This window comes from Aedes aegypti, chromosome 1 (genome assembly GCF_002204515.2).
Source record: "Aedes aegypti strain LVP_AGWG chromosome 1, AaegL5.0 Primary Assembly, whole genome shotgun sequence".
Lineage (NCBI taxonomy): Eukaryota > Metazoa > Arthropoda > Insecta > Diptera > Culicidae > Aedes > Aedes aegypti.
Genome location: NC_035107.1, coordinates 225845204 through 225866086, shown reverse-complemented (window position 1 = coordinate 225866086; position 20883 = coordinate 225845204). Strand labels below are relative to the sequence as shown.

The following is a 20883-nucleotide window of genomic DNA, read 5'->3' as shown; positions in this document are numbered from 1 at the left end:
GCTATCGAATACCAATATGTAGTACTTTTTATTGTTTAAAAAAATATTCCAATACAATTATAATACCAAAATGAAATATTGACAACTGAACAATACCTTATTATTGTATGATACCAAAATATGGTATGCATAAGTTATTGCGAGTTATTTTTCCCTCCTCGGGTTGTAAGGCTCGTAACTATGCTCGGCCGACGTTTTGCGTAAAAAACGTGTGAATTAAAAAAAAAAACGTTTTTTTAACAAAAAAATACTTCGTGTTTTTCGACATTTCATGACCTTGCGAATCAGAACATTGTTCTGTTTCTTTTCTGTATATTCAAAAAGGTTTTTTTTAATCAGGTTTTTTACGTTGTTTTTTTTTTGTCGTATTTTGAATTAAGACGGTTTTTACGCCCAAAACGCGCAAACGTAAAAATGCGTAGAAAAACTTCAGTGTTTTTGCATTGTACTGCAGAGTCATGTGAAACTATTTTTTAGATAATAAACCTTCGAGCTGTTTAGTGCACGGTGTCTTTGTGGAGTAACTTTATTACGAAAAAATAGGTAAGTCTGAAATTTTGAGTCTAAAATAATTAGACTTTGCTCTTTGATTTGCGACCAAAATCAAAATAATCGGTCGGGGGGTCCAGAACATTTTTTTTAATTTTGTGAAGTATTTATGGTATCGGCTTTTGTACCTACGCACGTTGTGTTGAACGTATGGAGATACCCGAGCAAAGTCGAATAACAATCGGATAACATAGTGATAACAAGATGTACATCATGATTTCATTTTTTTTATTTTTTTTTTATCAATATGAAGACTTTTGTTATCAACGAATTTCGAGCTGTCAGATCGAGGATGCCATCGATTTGTTATCATCATACGATCTTTATAACTAATTGATAACATAATGAGTTATTAATGAGGGAAATTGGCTTGACAACAAAACTTGTTATCAATGTGTTTCAAATGATAACATGATGGAATATTTATATGATATCTTTGGTATAAACTTTTGTTATCATGATTGTTATGTTGCCTGCTTATTCAACCATAATGAAAAAAAAACTATGTTATCAAATGCTTGTTATTGGATAACACAATATGTTATCGTTTTGTTTCCCAACTTTGCTCGGGTACGGAACAAACTGCAAGATCAAACCATTTGAACACATTGGCATGGAAGGTAAAGTTTTATTGGTCAAAAGACCTGTAATAAGCATAAATGACATATGATGTACGCATAATCGCAAAACTGTCTCAAGCATCATTTTAATTATTTTCCACGAAAAACTTTGAAAATCGTACTAAAATTGGTCATAATGGTGTAAGAAGTTATTAGGAAATATTTCTCGCAAAACTTATGATCTCGTCCTAAAGTGAAGATGCATCGAAGTCAAACCTCCAATTTTCAAGAGCGTAGGGTGCAGAACCACTTGGGCACTTTCATGATTCACTTTTGCATGGGGGGGGGGGGAGGTTTCTCGGCCGAATTGTCTGCACTTTGCAATGAAGAGCGCATTAGTACGACGCAAATTCTGTAGCATTAAAAAAGCCCCACTGCCCAAGTGAATCAAAAGTGCCAAGAATTGGGTCCGTCTCCCTATGTAGCTCGTTGTTATTAGGCAGATAAACGGACCAACATAAAAACTATCACCGCTGGGAGACAGAGGAGGATCTTCTCTTCATCATAGAATTGTGAAATAAAGTGTAAATCAATTCGTTTGCTCAGTAATAACAAGCTACACACTTGGTCACCTATGGCTTTTAGAACGAGATCATAGATTATGCGAGATTTCTCTTTTACTCGTAGATACAAACGTGACTTATCCGCGTTCAAACAACACACTTTCAGTTATTCGAATTGACTAGTAGAGGGCTTCACATGTGATAAACCTTGTTATAAGGCATGTAACATACTTGCCCAAGGTGCTGAAAAATACGCTATTTTGGATGGTATTTGAGAAGCTTCAAATGTTATATTTTTTATTTTATTTTATTTATGGCACAGTGCTTATAAAAATATTAGAAACTAACATCATGAAGCTAAAATGGGTTTGGGATTTTTGTACATGTGTGCAGGGCTATAATCCCATATTAAGCTAAATAATAGCAAACAAACTCATGAATATCTCTTCTGTTCTGTTTTGTGGTCGGATTGAATTTCTATCTTCAGCAAATTTCTCCATTATGGTTTGAAGAATGAGTTTTTAAGATAGGATAATAAGTTTGTACATAAATTGCAGAGCAAGCGTGTTCGGAACACATCTCAAAATTTCTTCATAGTAATTTCCATATAAACCTAAATTGTCTTTGGGACATCTTAATATCACCACCTAGAAAGCTGAAAGTTTCACAGAACACTATTTTTACTGTAGAGGGATTCCACGGAGGCATGCAAGTCGATTCTGATCGACCATTTCAAAAATATCTGAAACTTTGCACAGTTTTTCAGTTCCATCTAAATCGTCATTTTCCGATATCGAATCTTCAAGTTGAGTCACGACTAACTTTTCAAAAGGGTGTATGTGAAAATGGTTCAAACATATTCAAAAAGCTGCACAGCAAAAACGGTTCGTTCGATTGTTAGACAACTAAAGAAACAAAGTTAGACAACTAAATAAAGATTCCAAAAAAAAAATACACACATAAGGATAGTAAGAAATATTTGGGAGTTTGAATTCTCAAACATTTTTAAATTTTAAACCGCCCTAATGTACATAAACTCATAGATACGCAAATACAAACATATGAGCAAGTCTCTCGAAATCAAACAAAAAAAAATTTACTCTAGACCCCCCGACCGATTTTTTTGGTTTTTGCAGCAAATGAACGCAGTGTAGAACTAGCCCTCGTGCGTTAAAATACACTCAAATAAAGATTAAAAAAAAAAAAAAAAAAAGCAAATGAACGCGAGAGACCTAGACTTTATTGTGGCGAAATTTCCGACTCACCTATTTTTTTGTAATAAAGTTGTTCTACGAAACACACCGTGAGTGGAATACCTATATTGCCCTTCTACGCCTACTTGTCTCATGTTCTATGTGAATTTTATGAACCGCGAGACAAATATGCGTAGAACGGCAGTATAAGCAAATGAAAAACCAATTTTCTTATTTATTTTGTATGGTGTTCAGTTGCAGCAGCTTAACGCCATTCTGCTGCTGTTGCTGCTCATCCCGAAATAAACGTTTCTTCACCCGCCGCTCGCCATCCACCACCCGCCACCACCACCCGCTATTTGCCACCCACCCTTCGACAGCCACTACACTAAACCACCACTGTTTGCCCCGCCGCCACCTCCGCTGCCAAAAATATTGCTCATGCTGCTTCAATATAACGAACGTTTGTTACCGCAAGACCCGTCCATGTAACGTTGGATCAATAAAGCTGACTTGCTGCGCTGTGTTTCATTTCTACCACCCCTCTGACGCTACGTCCGCTGCCATCAACGATCGCTCGATTCCATCTACCAACATCTTCACAGCAGCCAAGGTGAGCAAGATACATACAATAGATTGTTGTCAAATTGTTGCTCACACTAGAGGCCACGTCGCTCATAAAAAATTGTACAGCGCCATCTGTTTGTGAAAGCGTGCACATAAACTGCTAGTTGCCAGTTAATCAATCCAGTGTTGCCTCAAACTATAAGATGAGCTGTGGTAATGTTACTACATCTAATGTGATATTAGCCACATTAAAAAAGGGGCTTGATTCATTTACTGACCAGATATCTGCAAGCCAACAATTCATGTCCTCTAAATTCGATACTATACTCGATGACTTCGTGGAATTGTGCAATGAAGTTTGCTTGCTGAAACGAGATAATGTCGAGCTTAGGAAAACTGTTGGCGCAACTTGAAAGACAACTCGAATCTCACAGTTGCACGGTACATCGACAGGGAAAACTTTTGGACGACTTCAGTCGAGAGTCACTTTCATGTAACGCCATAGTTACTGGAATTCCCAGAGTTCCACACGAAGAAACTGCAAAATTGATTGAGAAAACCTTCTCTGTTGTTTCTCCTCACATCGACATGAAACAAGTCAAACACTGTGAGAGACTGTCTGTTACTAAGAGTCATCACGAGACTCCTCCAATTCGAGTGGTTTTCAACAACGTTGATGCTAAACGAAAATTTGTTAAAGCCAAAATTGAATACGGCAGACTACGTGTTGGGTCCATTACACGTTACCACGGCAGAGCTGATCAAGTTGTCTCTGTAAGGAATGAATTATCTCCACTGAAAATTGAACTTTTGAATGAGCTAAAACATTCCCAACATGCCATAGGCTTCTCCTATGTGTGGGCTAGTACTGCTGGCGACATCCTAGTAAGGTTCAACAAGTCTTCAAAGCCCATCGTCATCAGGACTCGAGCAGACTTTCATAAACTCACATCAAATCAGCAATCAAAGCAGTTGTGAAAATGTACGACATGACCATGGATAACATTTTGAAGAAAAGTAACATTTTTGTCGAGCCACCAATTCAGCGATCATTTTTTGCACGTGAATCCTGCTTTAATATGCTGCAGATCAATATTCGCGGCATGAATAATATTGAAAAACTTGATTCACTAGCCATATTTATCGATAACTTGGGTACTCCTGTGGATATCCTGATAATTTGCGAAACGTGGATCAAACAAGGCAGGTCGAGTTTCTATAATATGAATGGATTCTCCTCTATGCACTCTTGTCGTACTCAATCTGCTGGAGGCTTGGCTGTTTATGTAAGGAACGGCATTGGCTACGATATCATAAGCAACTCAACTATAGATGGTTATCACCATATTAACCTACAGATACCAATGGACAATTCCGTTTGTTCTATTCACGGTAAATATCGTCCTCCAGATTTTGATTTTGTTCGTTTCCAAACTTGGATCATTCTATTGCACGAATTGATGACATCACTAGAATAACTAATTACTCCATTAGCTGTGATCTTAGCGACCACAATTATGTTCTAACATCTTTGAAAACATTTGTTGCCAGTAACCGTATGCGAACATTGACGAAGACTATCATTAAGTACGAAGTTGTCGATAGAAAATTCAATGAGTTCCTGACAGTCTACGATTGGGCCAATGCGAATCCTAATGAAAGGCTGGTAAAAATTGCAGAAAAGTATATTGAGCTTCGGAACGCGAATACAACTACCAAATCTGTGCACGTTAAACTGAAAAAAAGAGGGATGTCCATGGTTTAATTATGACATGAAATTCCTTTGTCATGCAAGGGATACTGCGCTGAAGAGATGGAAGAGAAACCGTACGAATGATCATCTCGCCGAAGTTCTGAGATTAGCCAATAAAAAACTTATGGCAGCAAAGCGGAAAGCCAAAAAACATTATTATGGTCAATTTTTCAATGCCGGCAATCCCAAAGAACTTTGGAATCGCATCAACGGTCTGCTGGGTACCAACTGCCAACTACGTGAAATCATGCTGCATATTGACGGTAGGGAGGTTTCTGACGCTGCACTTGTATCTAACCTCTTCAATGAATACTTCACCTCAATTGGTAGACTACTAGCTGAGAATTTGTCATCATCAAACAACACTAACGCTCACTATACTATCAGAGAGGTTCCAAATACATTCTTATTGACTCCTGCAACATCGCAAGAAGTTTCCAATATCATCACTAACATGGATAGTTCAAAAGCGACAGGATACGATGGATTACCAATCACCGCTCTAAAACACCATTGCACGGTTTTATCGACAATCATAGCCGATGCCTTCAATGATTCAGCTATTACTGGAATATACCCCGAATGCCTTAAGAAAGCGATTGTCTATCCAGTATTTAAAACTGGAGACCGGAAACTACTTAATAATTATCGGCCAATATCCGTGTTACCGGCAGTTAACAAGGTTTTCGAACAACTGCTCACCCAACGTCTTCTCGAATTTTTGGATTCTAACTCTTTCTTCTATAACAAGCAATACGGTTTTCGTAAAGGCTCCTCAACTCAAATAGCCGTGCTTGAACTAGTAGATGAGCTGTCAGATACTATTGATCGTCATAAGAACATTGCTGGTTGTCTGTTCTTGGATTTGTCAAAGGCTTTTGATACGATCGACCACGGATTTCTTCTGAAAAAGCTTGAGGCGTGTGGAGTTCGAGGTCTTCCTAACAACTTGCTAAGGAGTTACCTGCAGAATAGGAAACAAGCTGTCATTGTTAATGGATGTCGGAGTTGTGAACTTAGTATTGAAATCGGGGTACCCCAGGGAAGCAACCTCGGACCGCTGTTGTTTCTTATTTATGTTAACGATCTGTGTAACTTACGGCTAAACGGTGTTCCTAGACTATTTGCTGATGATACAGTGCTCTCTTATACTGGGCGGACTCCTCAAGAAATAGTTGATAAGATGAGAGAGGATCTTCTTATTGTAAGTGAATACCTAGAAAACAATCTGCTATCACTAAATGTTGCGAAAACTAAATTTATGATAATAAGAGGATCACGCACTATTCTCTCGGAACATACAGGTATCATGTTTAAGAACGAGGAGATTGAAGAAGTTGAATGTTTCAAACATTTAGGTATCATTCTCGATTGTAACCTGTCATGGAAAAATCACATCAAACATCTAGTCCAAACTTGTGCTCCGATTTGTGGCATGCTTAGAAAACTATCCTACTTTCTTCCTAGACACGTTTTATTAAAAACTAGTGGTCCCGGCAAACTTCGTCTTGCCATCAAGTAGGCTGTTCAAATACGCTAAGAATCGTCCCATACAAAACGACAGTTCCATCTACTCTCGTTTTTTCCGACTTTCTCGTTGAATATCCTGGGATTTTTATACACACACAAGGGGAAGGTCACTCTACGCACTTCATTCGGCACAGCTTTGCCTTCAGTGCGCCAAAGTGTGCCAAGCGTGCCAAACGTGCTATAATACTACTATCAATGAACTGAAATTATGGAAAAACGTCCTCAGCAAGCATTGACATTTCATTTTTTTTGGGTTGCCTCTCAAATTTTGCATTACTTTCCCGTCCGGTTTTTTTTTTAATTTTGCGGTTGTTTTCCGAGATACAGTTTACTTACATTATCTTAGGGAAAACTAACGAAAAAGCCAAGTCAAGTAAATGTAAGACTTCAATAAGAAGGTTTAGAAAATGGTGCGCATGAATTCTAGGACAACACGGGACAGAAATTCGTGTGGGCCGTTTTCTAAATCTTCCCATTGAAGTCTTACATATACTTGGATTCTCTTAACTTAGAAAACTACCGCCCATGAAAAACTGCAGCACGCAGCGTCATCGATTATGTACGGGATCGTAGTGGAAGGGAGAGGGATGCGAAGATTTGGGAGAACATTACGATGAAAGCGCAATGCAGTAAGACGTATGTCATGTGTAGATCACTGTAATCCTCGGGACATACGTCCAAAGATTTCCTACATGTTTTACCCATCTCCCAGTCATTGGAAGTGACACTGACGCTTTTTTTTTGTATCTTGTAATGTAATATATTATTTATTGTGAATTTTGTATAGGACATGAGCCACAGCCGATTCCATCATCTTCAGATCGTTTGGGCTCTGCTGGTATGGTGCCACTGTAGGTTCGTTCGTTCTGAAAAAAAAAAATGTATAATTGTAAACCCACTATATTGAGCATTTTGCACCTTATTAGACTACTGTGCAGAAAATTTTTGCACAGTGAATATTTTTACACCTCACACATACACCTGCATATCAGTTTGACAGCTGCTTAGATACCACCGTTTTCGGTCTCTGTTTTGATTTTTTATTTGGTTGCCGATCGCTAGTGGTAAGTGTTTCGTTTGCAATTCGATGTGTTTTGAGTGATTTCTTACTCTCATAACATACTCTGTTTTAGTCATCATCGTCAAGATTCGGAATGCAAAATGAACTTAGCCAGAAACGCCGCCGGAAGAATGCTAGGACATGGGAAACATACGCTTTTTTGAGCCTCTCCTACCATGGTGATCAGACGCTCCAGGTTGGAGATGCAAAGTCTTCCCTCATCCCCTGTCAGCATACGACCAAAGTTCCCACCGGAGTTGACTACCAGATCTTCCCTAAGGTTGCTCGTAGCCCGGTCAATACCGCGTGGATGTAGGGATATGAGTCGCAGGGCAGAAGACTAAAGGCCACATAAAGGGGTCTATTTAATTCCTGAAAATACGCGAGGTACCAATGGTACGTCATGCCCAGCATTAACATATCTCAATACAATACACATTGCGGTTAAATATGAGCTCCATATATATATACATAAAAAAAAAAATCATGTGAAAGTGAAAACGTCCGCGAAAATAAACAAGTTTTGATAAAATATGTCTTATTACTTTGATCAGTTTTGAAACGTCATAGCTTTTCAAGCATACGCCTACTGGTTTTAGTGAGTGTGTAAATTGTATCTATCAAATGAACAATTGCATTAAAATCTAAAAATTCGTGCAATGGTCAATATTTAATGGACCGATGCACGAGTTCACTATCTGACGTTTGAGCGGTGCCGTGTTATTTATGTGACCATGGCAACTAATGAATTCGGCACCGCTCAAACGTCAAATTAGTGAACTCGTGCATTGATCCATAGTGTTAGGAGGTTAGTTTTGATCCCGAAGTCGAAGTTTTCGACAGATAACAAACAACTCAGAAAACGCAATGATTGCTGAGATGGAAATTTCAGTTCACTGCAATTTTTATAGCAACCTACTTTGGTAAGGTGTGCCAGTCAGTGCGCCGAATTGTGCCATTGCTGCGCAAGACACACTGCGTAGAGTGACCACCTCCTTGTATTTTTGAGCTGAAAACTTAACTAAAGTTCTTGTTGTCTATCTAGTAGAACTTATGTTGAACAGGTTCATCAAAAACATAGAAGTATACATACTCAACCACAAGCATCCTTGTCAAAGCAATGAAGCTTTTTGGTTGGAAAATGTGTTGTTAATTGTTTCAATAAATTAGATGCATTATAGGCTAACACCAGTTAGTATAACACTCTTCATAAATATCTTTGTTTCTAAGTGGAGAAGAGATGAGTGTCTACTTGAAGATCAGGATCCCAACAAATTTGTAATAAGAAGGTGCATAGTGTGGTAACGGCAAATAGACAGCTTCTTAAATTTTCAATAATTTCAGCCCTATTTCTCCTTCCTTGATGTTAACTTATTTAATGGAGATTCAGAAATTTTCTTTAGATTGCTATGTTCTACTGATTCTTGTCCTTTCCCTCTTGAATTAGAACTCTTGCTATAATCTGTGAAATTCTATCATGTTTGAGTCAAAAGAAATAAAAATTGATTAAAGTTTCTTTATCCAAAATATAACGGGTTGATAACTAGTCTTATCAAATACGAAATAAAGTCGATCTTGCACCGTGTGTCGTTGCCCAAACATTTATGGTACTTGAGCAAAAGCAAAGTGCTTAGAAAAGTGTACAGTGATCTGTCAAATTTGGGTAACGAATTTAATACTAGAACGGGTACCCAGTTTGAGCTTCATTACAGCGTCTTTATTTCGTCTCTGGTCTGAATGTAATCGCCTCTACTTCTATGACAGAATATTTTAAATTTATTCCCTAGTTCATCTCTTTTAATAAGAAATTGAACATTGTCTGAACGAATATGCCAATAACATTTATATCGAATACCCCATGATGCCATGTGTAATAAGACAAATAAGGATACCTGCAGCTCTAAAGGTACTTAATTTATTTTGAATACGTACTTAATTCAACTAAGGGATCGTCCATAAACAACGTGGTCATTTATTGGAGGAGGGAGGGGGTGTCTGGCCAATGACCACAGTCCATACTAATTTTAAAATTGTTGTGTGGACAAAACACAGAGGAAGAGAGGTCCAAAAATAAAAAAATGACCAAGTGGCTTATGGACGACCCTTACAATCTTCAGCTGTTGCTAGGACGTGGCCGTAGCAACTCTCGACTGTTGAAGGATGTGTTAATGTTGTCTAGTAGCCCTAGTCAAGCTTGAACACTCTGTTTAAACAAAAGGAGGCCGAGAAGGAGGCAACCCTCATTGAATTACTATAGGACTTGACACCCACAATACATGTGCACAACACTAACATAATGTCGAAAATCCAACTCTGAGACATTCAAAAAACATTTGATGAGCTTCAAAATAAGTTTTTAGACTATATTCTAAGCATTCGAAAAAAAAAAAAATTCAATATTTTTGTGTTGATAAAAACGGAATACAGTGAAACCTCCATGAGTCGATATTGAAGGGACCATCGACTCATGGAAATATCGAGTCATGGAACCGCAATCCTTTGGAAAGCTGTTTCAAGGGACCATCATAGTAACCATGAAATTTCGTTTCTACTATGGTTCCATGAGTCGATATCGAGTCATGGAACATCGACTCATGGAGGTATCACTGTAGTTTGTTGACGAAATCGGAACGTGACAAAAACGGAGCGTGATAAAATCGGAACGTGACAAAAACGGAACATACCTGTATTATGCTTTTATAAATAGTCGTTACCAATATGCATCATGTGTATGGGCCTCTGTAGGTGTCAATTAGTTAAAAGCATTGCAGGTGCAACAAAACAGGTGCCTAAAAGCCATATATCGCCTTCCATTTCTACATCCTACGATAAATCTATATGATTCTTTCAACCACAGTATAGTTCCAATCGGTGCTTTACATGCACATCAAACCTCAATTGTAATCCATAGAATTATTTGTATCCAAGATATACATCACAATTTTGAGTTACAGAATGTATCACATCAGTACGAAACCCGGAATTTGGACCGTATAGTTGCCTCGAATTTTGCGTCTGAGATAGGTAGAAGAAGATTTTCGTCCATTGGACCTCGCATTTATAACAATTTGCCTAGTAGCGTAAAAAACTGTGAATTTATTACAACATTTAAGAAGAATTTGAAAAAGTATGTGCTTGATCATCTAGGTAGATATCTTTAAGTAGACAAATTATATCAATTAGCATGTAGGAATGATTATAACAACAACAACAACATTCTCGGTACTTTTGAGACTTTTTAGAGGAGCTTTGAGGATATTAAAGTCTTAAAAGTGCAGTGCCGCTATGTATTGCAATAGTTATGCTTAATAAATTTGAATTTGAATTTAAAAAAAAAAAACTTTTCAGGGCTGACCCCTCGGTCTGGCTTTTGCCAAGTTTCCCCTCTACCAGGACCAATACTCAGACGAACTAGGCTATGGTGCCCACATGAACACTGGTTTTTTTATTGGTTTTGTGACGTGATAGTTTCCGAAAAATACCCATATTCCATTGCTTCTGAGAAAAGGAAGCATTGTGAAAATCAGCAGCTCCATCAGAATTTGTTTGAAATAGTAGTGTCATTTATAATACTGTCTAGTCAAAATGGTTTTGAATAATTTTTCATTCAAGTGCTATTCTAATTACTCCTGTCTTTTACGTAAGATTAGAGGCTTAAATGCCAATTGTCGTGAAGTCTTAACAAAATTAGGCTGTTTAGTAGTAGTTCTAGTTAATTTCATTTTTTATTGTTAAAAGTATTTATTAGTCATTACATTCATATATCCTTTAAGAAAGAAGTCAGTTTCCTTGTCTGTTCAATAATTTCTCGAACCTAGCAAGTGAACTTTAATGATCGATCTCAGCGTCTTACTTTCCATAGTCATTTTTATAGTGAATATTTAAGAGTAAAGTTACCTTGGGCTTCTATAACAGCCTCCTACAAGATTCACTTTTCGGTGGCAAATGCAATGCTTCACAACGTCTACTTTCTACTTGTAAATTTTGCGAAAATGAAGCTGGAATTAGATTATTTATACCGTTGTTGCAAAAGAGGTATTTCTTTTTATGGCAATGCAAAAACCATATTAATATAAGATTATCGCCACTTATTTGTACTCAGTGAATCTACTAGTCATTTACCTCAGAGTTATATTCCCTACGTCGTACATGATAACGATGTGTCTAGCTATCTAATAGTAAGAGTGGCTACGGATTATTCTGGTTAGCAAAAGGCAAACTGATCGTCACCAATAGTATTAATGTCCACTTTGAATACTTATATTAATTATTTGAAATGGGCATCAATTCTGGGCCCAGATAGCCGTAGCGGTAAACGCGCAGCTATTCAGCAAGACCAAGCTGAGGGTCATGGGTTCGAATCCCATCGGTCGAGGATCTTTTCGGGTTGAAAATTTTCTCGACTTCCCAGGGCATAGAGTATCTTCGTACCTGCTACACACATGCAAAAATGGTCATTGGCATAGTAAGCTCTCAGTTAATAACTGTGGAAGTGCTCATAAGAACACTAAGCTGAGAAGCAGGCTCTGTCCCAGTTGGGACGTAATGCCGAAAAGAAGAAGAAAAGAAGAAGAACGCAAATGTAGCTTATATACGTTAGCATATTATTTTTCGTTTGAAATGTTTAAGGCTCTAACACAAAAAAATTCTCTCACAGCATACCTCAAATGAACAACACATTTTTGAAAGAAAATATTTGTAGCAAAACTTTTCAACGATTCAATATAGGGTTTTGTTCTTCTTCGTCGTAAGCGCTGCTATTCGTCGTATCAAACTTTAAATGTTCCACTACGGTGGATATTGAAACTTACCTGCAACATACATTCATTATCCAAGTGTAATTTTGTGAAAGCTGTTATGGTTTATACACTTGTACACCAAAAATGCAATAAAACTACTGTATTTTGGTAAATAACTTCCGTTCAATCATCCACTTTGCACTTTTTTACCGAAATCGCATGGACGAACACGATTTGGGAAAAATGCTTAGCGATCGACTGAGCCACACCACTTTCCAACACATGTTTCTTCCCACCCCCGTGGGTGTCTTACTTCGCCAGACACTTATTTTCACTATGGAAAACCTTCGTACTTCTTCACTGAAGGATTTCATTCCAATCACACGCCATAAAACTTCAATAAATCACCAATTTTTACGAAATTTCCTCAACCGCCGCGTATTATTAAGAATGTAAACAAAGTTCAATCCGTCGTACTGAGAAAAAAAAACTTGTGCGCATCAACGTGTGCGCGACGCTCGACGTAAAAATACGGTTCCTTTGATTGTGTTGTTTTCGCTGTACTGTGAGCAAATGCCATAATTGTACGGTCAAAAGGAATTGTGTTCATATGTTTGGGCTGAATTTTGATGACGAACAATTAATTTTAAAGGAAATTAGTATATTCCATCATGCCCGTAGATCTATATATTCTAGTAAAACATTTTATTATAGCGTTGATATGTTGTGTTTTGACCACTCAATACACACAGTGAGCCGTAAGTTGTGAGACGACTCTGGAAACTGATTGCGACGGAGTTGAAAACGATACGACGGATTGAGAATACGGTAAGATGCATTTTCTTTGCATTATTTCCAAAAAGAGATCAAGATTTATCAAAATGTTATTGTACAATGCTAAAGTCGTTTTGAGAAAGAATTGTTTGGCATCGGTTTGTATCAGCATCATTAACTGCAATACTGGGAAAATTGCAGTTCTCACTGATCAATGCATAATACGATGGATACTAGCACATCACCCTACATTTTTATGTTGGAAGCAAGGATGGAAAAAAATCAGCTCTAACGACAAACAACAGGGTATCTGAAAGGTCCAAGAAAAATCCTCCAAAATTATGACTTAGATTCGCGAACAATTGATCGTCACAGGCTCACAGGCCGAACGATTCATTTTTCGCGGAGCGGAGTTTGTTGTGATGGCTTGACGACTAAGGGTTTGTCGTTGTTGCTATGATCGCATGATAAAGAACAACCACGATGCAACATTTGTTTTATCATGATCACTAGATTTCCATCCCTGGTTGGAAGAGTACATCAAAAATACCGTCTTTTATCGAAAGAAGAGCAAATTTGTGATTTAGATATTTTGTGTTCCAGCATATCTTGAAAGTAGATCATGCGTTCGCAAAAAAAAAAAATATGTTGAATATTGGCAGGTTCGAAAGTAATTATCTTTAAAGCAGCACGTCTTGAATTTATAAAACAACAAAATATAAAAATGGTCAACATTGAGCTTTACATAATAATAAAATTTATAACAGTATAAATATAAAGAACAGCCTTTTTTTAATAGAAGGCAAAATTTATGATTGAACCAATAGAAGATTGGACGCCAAACCATATTGCGGCATAATAAAACGAAAATACATCAAAAATTGCGTTCAGAATCATCGAAGTGATTGTGCAACTTTTCCCCGAATGTCGGTTCCCTGAATGCCAGTTCCTTTAATGACCATTTTCCCCGAGTGAACGGTATCCCCGATGCATATTAGTTGTCCAGTTCGTTCACCACCCTGGAATGTAAAAAAGTTACGACAAATATGAGTGCAAAAAATTTGAGCGGATCAATGTTATGGAATGCCACCATTTTGTCGAATGGAAACAATAAAATGTTTAAAAAATATAGCTCCAAAAACAGCCTATGTATAAAAGAAGGTGAAATTTATTTAAATTTTAAATAAACAGTTGGTATACTCAGGGCAGGCAATCGTCAGATTCGTCACAGTGCGATGACGAAATAAAAAAAGACATCGTCATCCAGTAGAATAACTCTGGCAGGTCGTCGTCTCGTCATCGACGAAAGAATGCACGACGAACTTCAATCCAAAATCGTCAACGAGCAAATTTTTCTTCATTCCACTTGCTACCCTTACACACAAGAAGAAGGCGTTTACTGTATATTCGCTTGCTTCGCACCAACCAACGAATGCCATCACATAATTGCTTGTATTGGCAAATGAACTTGCTCTTCTCATGATTTTATAATAGCTCTGTTGGTAAGCGCATGGGGTTGACGAATCAAAGATCGTTTGTTCGAAACCAGTCTTGTTTTGTTATTTTGTTTTCGTTTTATATTTTCAAAAAAATGCTCTTAATCTGTCGAAGACACGATGCATATTTTTAGTCGGCTCAGTGGTCCCGAACGAAGATTCACCCGTAACGAAGGAATCGTATTTGTTCGTCATGACGCCGAGTCTATGTATCGGATCTCTGCGACAAATCTTCATCCGACGCTGGTTGAGTGACGATGACGATGCTTCTTTTAGTTTCGTCGCTGACTTTTTCCATTTGACGGTGACGATTGTCTGCCCTGGGTATACTTATAATTATGGTTAAATTTGAATTAATATTTGAAAGAAGGATAAGTTCTGGGTAAATAATAAAATACAATAGGGTCCTAAAGCCCTGTCCCAATTTTAGTGCCAAACGCTTAAATTTAGGCCAAAAACACATGTTTACTCAATTTTCTAATGTTTTCCGTTGGTTTAAGCCCAAAAAACATTTTATTAGATTTTGTCACATCCTTTAGCTTAAACTCAAATTTTGGGTATATTTTGTTTTCCGTGTCCCTTACGAAATGTCAGATAGGAACAACCCCAGTGGTGTTTTTGTCGACTAAGCGAACGTCAAACATGATCAAAAGTGTCAAGGTTCATTTACGGACCAAATTTTTAAATTAAAGTTTAAACATGATTTTGCCATTATTTGAGCGAGAAAAATTGCTAAAGTAGTTACTAGAGTGGTTCAAAAAATCGTTTTTGCTCCACACCGCTCATTCGATTTTAGATCGAATTCTGAGTGTCCTCTCAAAATTTGAGCTCATTTGGATGAAAACTGAGACTGCACAAGCCCTTCGAAGTTTATATGGGAATTACTATGAGAAAAGCAACCAATTCAATCAATCGGAAATAGTGTTTTCCCATGTGCTCTTGGGGATTAGAACTACGTTGATACTGTGAGATACATTCATCAGCTACAACTTTGCCGAAGACCGTTTTTAAATCGGACGCCTCAGTAATTAGTTATTGATTTATATCCAGTCACAAATTCTTCAGCAGTGCTCATTTAACTTCTGAACAGGCAACATTGCTGCACCTGGCGCGAAAGATAGCACGCACAAATCATGGCTACTATGTTTTACTGCATATATCCAGTGATGCCTGCAGAACAGCCCAATAATTATAGCCAAAGTTTTACAACTCATTCAAAAATCAATAACTAATTACCGGGGCGTCCGATTTAAAAACGGTCTTCGGCAAAGTTGTAGCTGATGAATGTATCTCACAGTATCAACGTAGTTCTAATCCCCAAGAGCACATGGGAAAACACTATGACCGATTGAATGAATTGGTTGCTTTTCTCATAGTAATTCCCATATAAACTTCGAAGGGCTTGTGCAGTCTCAGTTTTCATCCAAATGAGCTCGAATTTTGGGACGACACTCAGAATTTGATCTAGAATCGAATGAGCGGTGTGGAGCAAAAACGATTTTTTGAACCACTCTAGTAGTTACAGTAACATGCTTTTTCGTGTTATTAAATAAAAACAAGATTTCATTAAAAATTTTAGGACCCAATTGGCAATAACTTTCCTAATATGCTTTAGTTTATTCAAGAGCATACGATTGTTGAATAAAGTGTCATTTTGTCAACTGATTTCAAAACAAGCCTGATGTCATCAGAAGGATTCAATAGAAACGTATAAACGGATGTCATCTTAAGAAATGTTTGGTTTCAGAATCATTATGCCAAACGACTATTTTGCCAAACGACCATTATGCCAAACGACCACTATGCCACACGACTTTATGCCAAATGACCATTATGTCAAACGGATTTATGCCAAACGGCTTTATGCCAAACGACTTTATGCCAAATGACCTACCATCATTTTTCGCGAAAATGTGTATAAAAATCGTAGTGGCCGCTTTTACCCCGTGGGTGAGCGGTTTTACCCCGTCACTAAAAATAATCGTGATAAGACATCACTTTTTCAAGCGTCAAGAAAAAAAATATATTTTTTATAAATACTACATGCCTTTACAGGCTTTAAATAACGACATGCTGCGTCGAAAAAGGATATATTGATTCTTGATTTTGACATATGAATTAAATTGCTTAGGTGGGCGGTCCTCACCCGTCTTCTCCTATGTATAAACTTTCGTCCACAGGTATACTTCCCTTTTGCAACTTGTATACAAGCTTGCTTGCGAAGCATTACAGACAGAGTGACAAGCAGATAGATTGACATACAAGACGACAAACAACGACTTGATCATAATGGATTTCAACCAAATTTTTAACAAACGTTAATTGACTTGATACAAAAAAACCCTTTTTAGCTATTCAGACCGATTTTCGTGATTGGGAATTTAACAAAAATCCATTATCGTTTAATAATTACAGCAAAAATGCAATTTTGTCAAACATGCGTATTCCAAATTACAAAAAAAAAAATTGTCGGATGAGTGTTTTTGGATTAAAAAAAAAACTCCGCTTTTATTGTAGGATACCAATAGAATACAGAAAGAAATCCTTTTATTCTCACGATTCGAGGACAGATACACTCCCGTGCAGAAAGTTGCCCCTTAAAACATACAAAAGCTTTTTGTCCATATCTCTGTAATTACACGTACAATTCAAACTCTCTATGGCGCATTCGAAAGGCAATGAGTTAATCTTACTGCATAGGTTTCAGTAAAACATTGTTTGAATTTTGTATATTTTTTTTTTCAAAAACACACATTAAAAAAACATGATCAATTTCCTTAGCATTGGAGCAACCAAAATTCCAAATCAATGTAGAAGCATAATCTTATATTCTTCAAAAAGCACTCATGGAATTTTGGCGGAACAATCTGAAAACTGTTTAAAATCGATAGAACAATGACTGAAAACACGAATGGGTGAAGTAAATTCAGGTGAACCCAAAATTGTGCACGATGACTTGAATGACTGTTTCATTGATTTTGAATAGTTTTCAGAATTTGCAGCCAAAATTTCGTTAGTAATTTTCAATGACTATGAGATGACGATTCTAATGACACATTGATTTAAAATTTTTGTCGATCCAATGCTGAGAAATATGACTATGTTTTCTCAGTGTTTTTTTTTTAATTGTCAACTTTAATTAAATTTTAAGTATACAAAATTCAAAAAATGTCTCTGGAAAAATGCCTACAAAATAACAATAACTTATTACCTTTCGAATGCGTCATAGATAGTTTCAATTATAGGTGTAATCACAGAGATAGGGAGAAAACACTTTTGTTTGATTTTCAGGGGGTGAACCCAAACTTTTACATGAGGGTATACAGATATATTTCAAATGCCAATTCGCTGATCCGTCGAATGGCCCTGAATATCCGAAAAACATTATCAATTAGTTGCATTCCACAGTACAGTAAACGCTGAGTAGCAAAACTTCAGCACCTGCATACTGGTAACGGTCGACATTTGGTAGATGCTGCCACAAGTGAATCCGACCTTCTGCTGAGAGCGTGCGATAACCATCATCAAACTTCTTTTACCCGAGTTGTACACATTTCTATGCTTCCTGTCCAAGATAAGAGTTGACGGCCAAGCAGAACTGTACACCTGATTACCCACCTCTCGAATCTGCAACGAAAATCGATCGGTTACTTGGAGACTTTTTTCTTTCAGTTGCAAGTTACCGTCTCTTCCAACAAATCGCAAACTACTCCGTACAAAACTATGGTTATTATGGAGAAACCAGCGTTTATCACGTTGTACCGCAAAGCTTGGACATCTCCGCTGTGCAGTTGAAGTACCACAAGAAAACTAGAGAACGTCACCAAAAGAAAGTACAAACCCACGACGACAAGCAAGAAGAATCTGATCTTGTCCCGATATAAGTTCACCATTTCCAGCAACCTCTGATGACGCTTGATACAACTTCGTATTTGATCTCGATTCCAGTTACTGAACGCCTCCCGTAGGTTTTCTCCAATGATGCTGAACTCGACCGTGAACACAAGCAATACTGCAAAGCACATCACCATCCCTCCGTTGGATAAAGTAGCGAGGTACGCTGATTGAATTGGATAAATGACTGAAAACAGTTTCTTCACGAAGGAATCATCGAAAACGAATGCCATAGGGCAGCTTCCGAAGAGAAGAAACCCCCAAAAGATCGCCATACTCGTATTCATTGCCAACAGAAAAGCTGTACTGAGAGAAATCACCGCTCGAGAACGTATACGGAATGGATGAAATGGATCCGTGCGTTGCAGATCTGAGAGATATTGAACGATCTTCGCGTAATGGTGGCGATTCGGAAATAGGGTGATCCATTGGAGTATGACGAACGTACTTGCTGCCAAATAGAACCACATGTTGAGATACATGTCAGGTGGAACTTCCAAAGGATTGACCCAAAACATGCAGCCGAAACAAAGGAGCAAGAAGCCGAGCATGAAGCACAAGGAGAATATCTTCATGAAGAACTCCAGAGGTCGAGAACCCCAATAAATGACGCCGAAGTAGCGGTCCATCGATTTCTGCAGGGCCAATGGGTTTTGGATGCGATCGATGAATGGGATGCATCGGGGTATAATGACGTTTGTGGGGAAGGATGCACGAAGCGATGTCGCCATATTGGTCACTGTCGGTTAACTGAGGGGACAAGAAGTAGTTCATTTTTGAGGCGAATACGTATTTGACGTTCGTTAATTGGCGGTAGGTTAGAGTTTGACAGGGGGCGGAATTCGAAATTTATCTACTAATGACTGAGTTATGTAACTTCGCAAACTGCTCCAACCGACGAATGTTGATTCTCACTGTTGTGTCGGTACACAAAAATCTCGTTTTGTGAAGTCTGGTGGAAATGTTCAAATGCGTGAGCAAAACAAATAGTTTTGAAAACTTCAACAGTCGACTCTCCATATCTCGATATTTCTCCCTATGTCGATGATTACTTCAGTCCCTTTATTCTTCATACGAATTTTCTCGCCATATCTCGGTATCCTCCTTATCTCTCTTTCTTTTTTTTCTTTATTAGTATCATTCCAAACATTACATTCATTTCTTATATCTAGGTGTTCTGTGTTATTAGACAACACTATCATCCTAATTTGGTAAAACAAATTTAAGATTTCATTAACATTTTGTTAACAACATATTAAATTTCATTTGCCGTAGCAGTTCAGATTTTTTACAGGTGAGTTGATTTCACCTGCATATAAGAGAAAAAAAACGCTTTGAATATACTTAACCTAACTTAACCTAAACATATAACGCATTAATCGTGGCAATAGAAGATTGTAACGATTTTTGCCTGAAATTATTAATTATTTTATTTGACATTTGTTCCAATGTTTCAACATTGGATATTCTATGTAACTCATTGGTACTATACCAGGGAGGAAGCCTCAGAATCATTTTCAAAATTTTATTTTGAATTCTCTGCAGAACTTTCTTCCTGGTATTACAACAGCTAGTCCATATTGGTACAGCATGCAACATGGCTGGCCTGAGAAATTGTTTGAATATCAAAAGCTGGTTCTTAAGACAAAGTTTTGATTTTCTATTAATAAGGGGATAGAGACATTTTACATATATATTACATTTTATTTGAATGCCCTCAATGTGATTTTCGAAAGTTAAATTTTTATCTAGCATGAGCCCTAGATACTTAACTTCATCTGACCAATTTATTGGAACCCCTCTCATCGTGACAACATGTCTACTTGAAGGTTTCAAATAAAGAGCTTTTGGTTTATGTGGGAATATTATTAGTTGAGTTTTGGAAGCATTAGGAGAAATCTTCCATTTCTGCCAGTATGAAGAAAAAATATCCAAAATTTTTTGCAATCGACTACAGATGACACGCAAGCTTCGTCCTTTGGCGGAGAGGTCTGTGTCATCCGCAAACAAAGATTTTTGACATCCCTGAGGTAACTCAGGTAAGTCAGATGTGAAAATATTGTATAATATTGGTCCCAAAATGCTGCCTTGGGGAACACCAGCTCTTACAGGAAGTCTTTCAGATCTGGAGTTCTGATAATTAACCCGAAGTGTACGATTTGACAGATAACTTTGAATTATTCTAACAATGTATGTTGGAAAATT

General features: G+C 37.5%; 2 protein-coding genes across 2 annotated transcripts in view; both read right to left on the bottom strand.

Annotated features, from left to right (window-relative positions):
- The window catches only part of LOC5577938, a 474522-nt gene that overhangs the window by 138013 nt on the left and 315626 nt on the right, over positions 1 to 20883 (bottom strand). The window lies entirely within an intron of this gene.
- Positions 17345 to 19865, bottom strand: LOC5577941. The gene is made up of 2 exons (XM_001663563.2): positions 18468 to 19865; positions 17345 to 18411 (listed from the first exon to the last, which is right to left on the bottom strand). Exons 1-2 carry the CDS (start codon positions 19407 to 19409, stop codon positions 18172 to 18174), a joined length of 1182 nt encoding a protein of 393 aa, XP_001663613.2. The 5' UTR covers positions 19410 to 19865; the 3' UTR covers positions 17345 to 18171.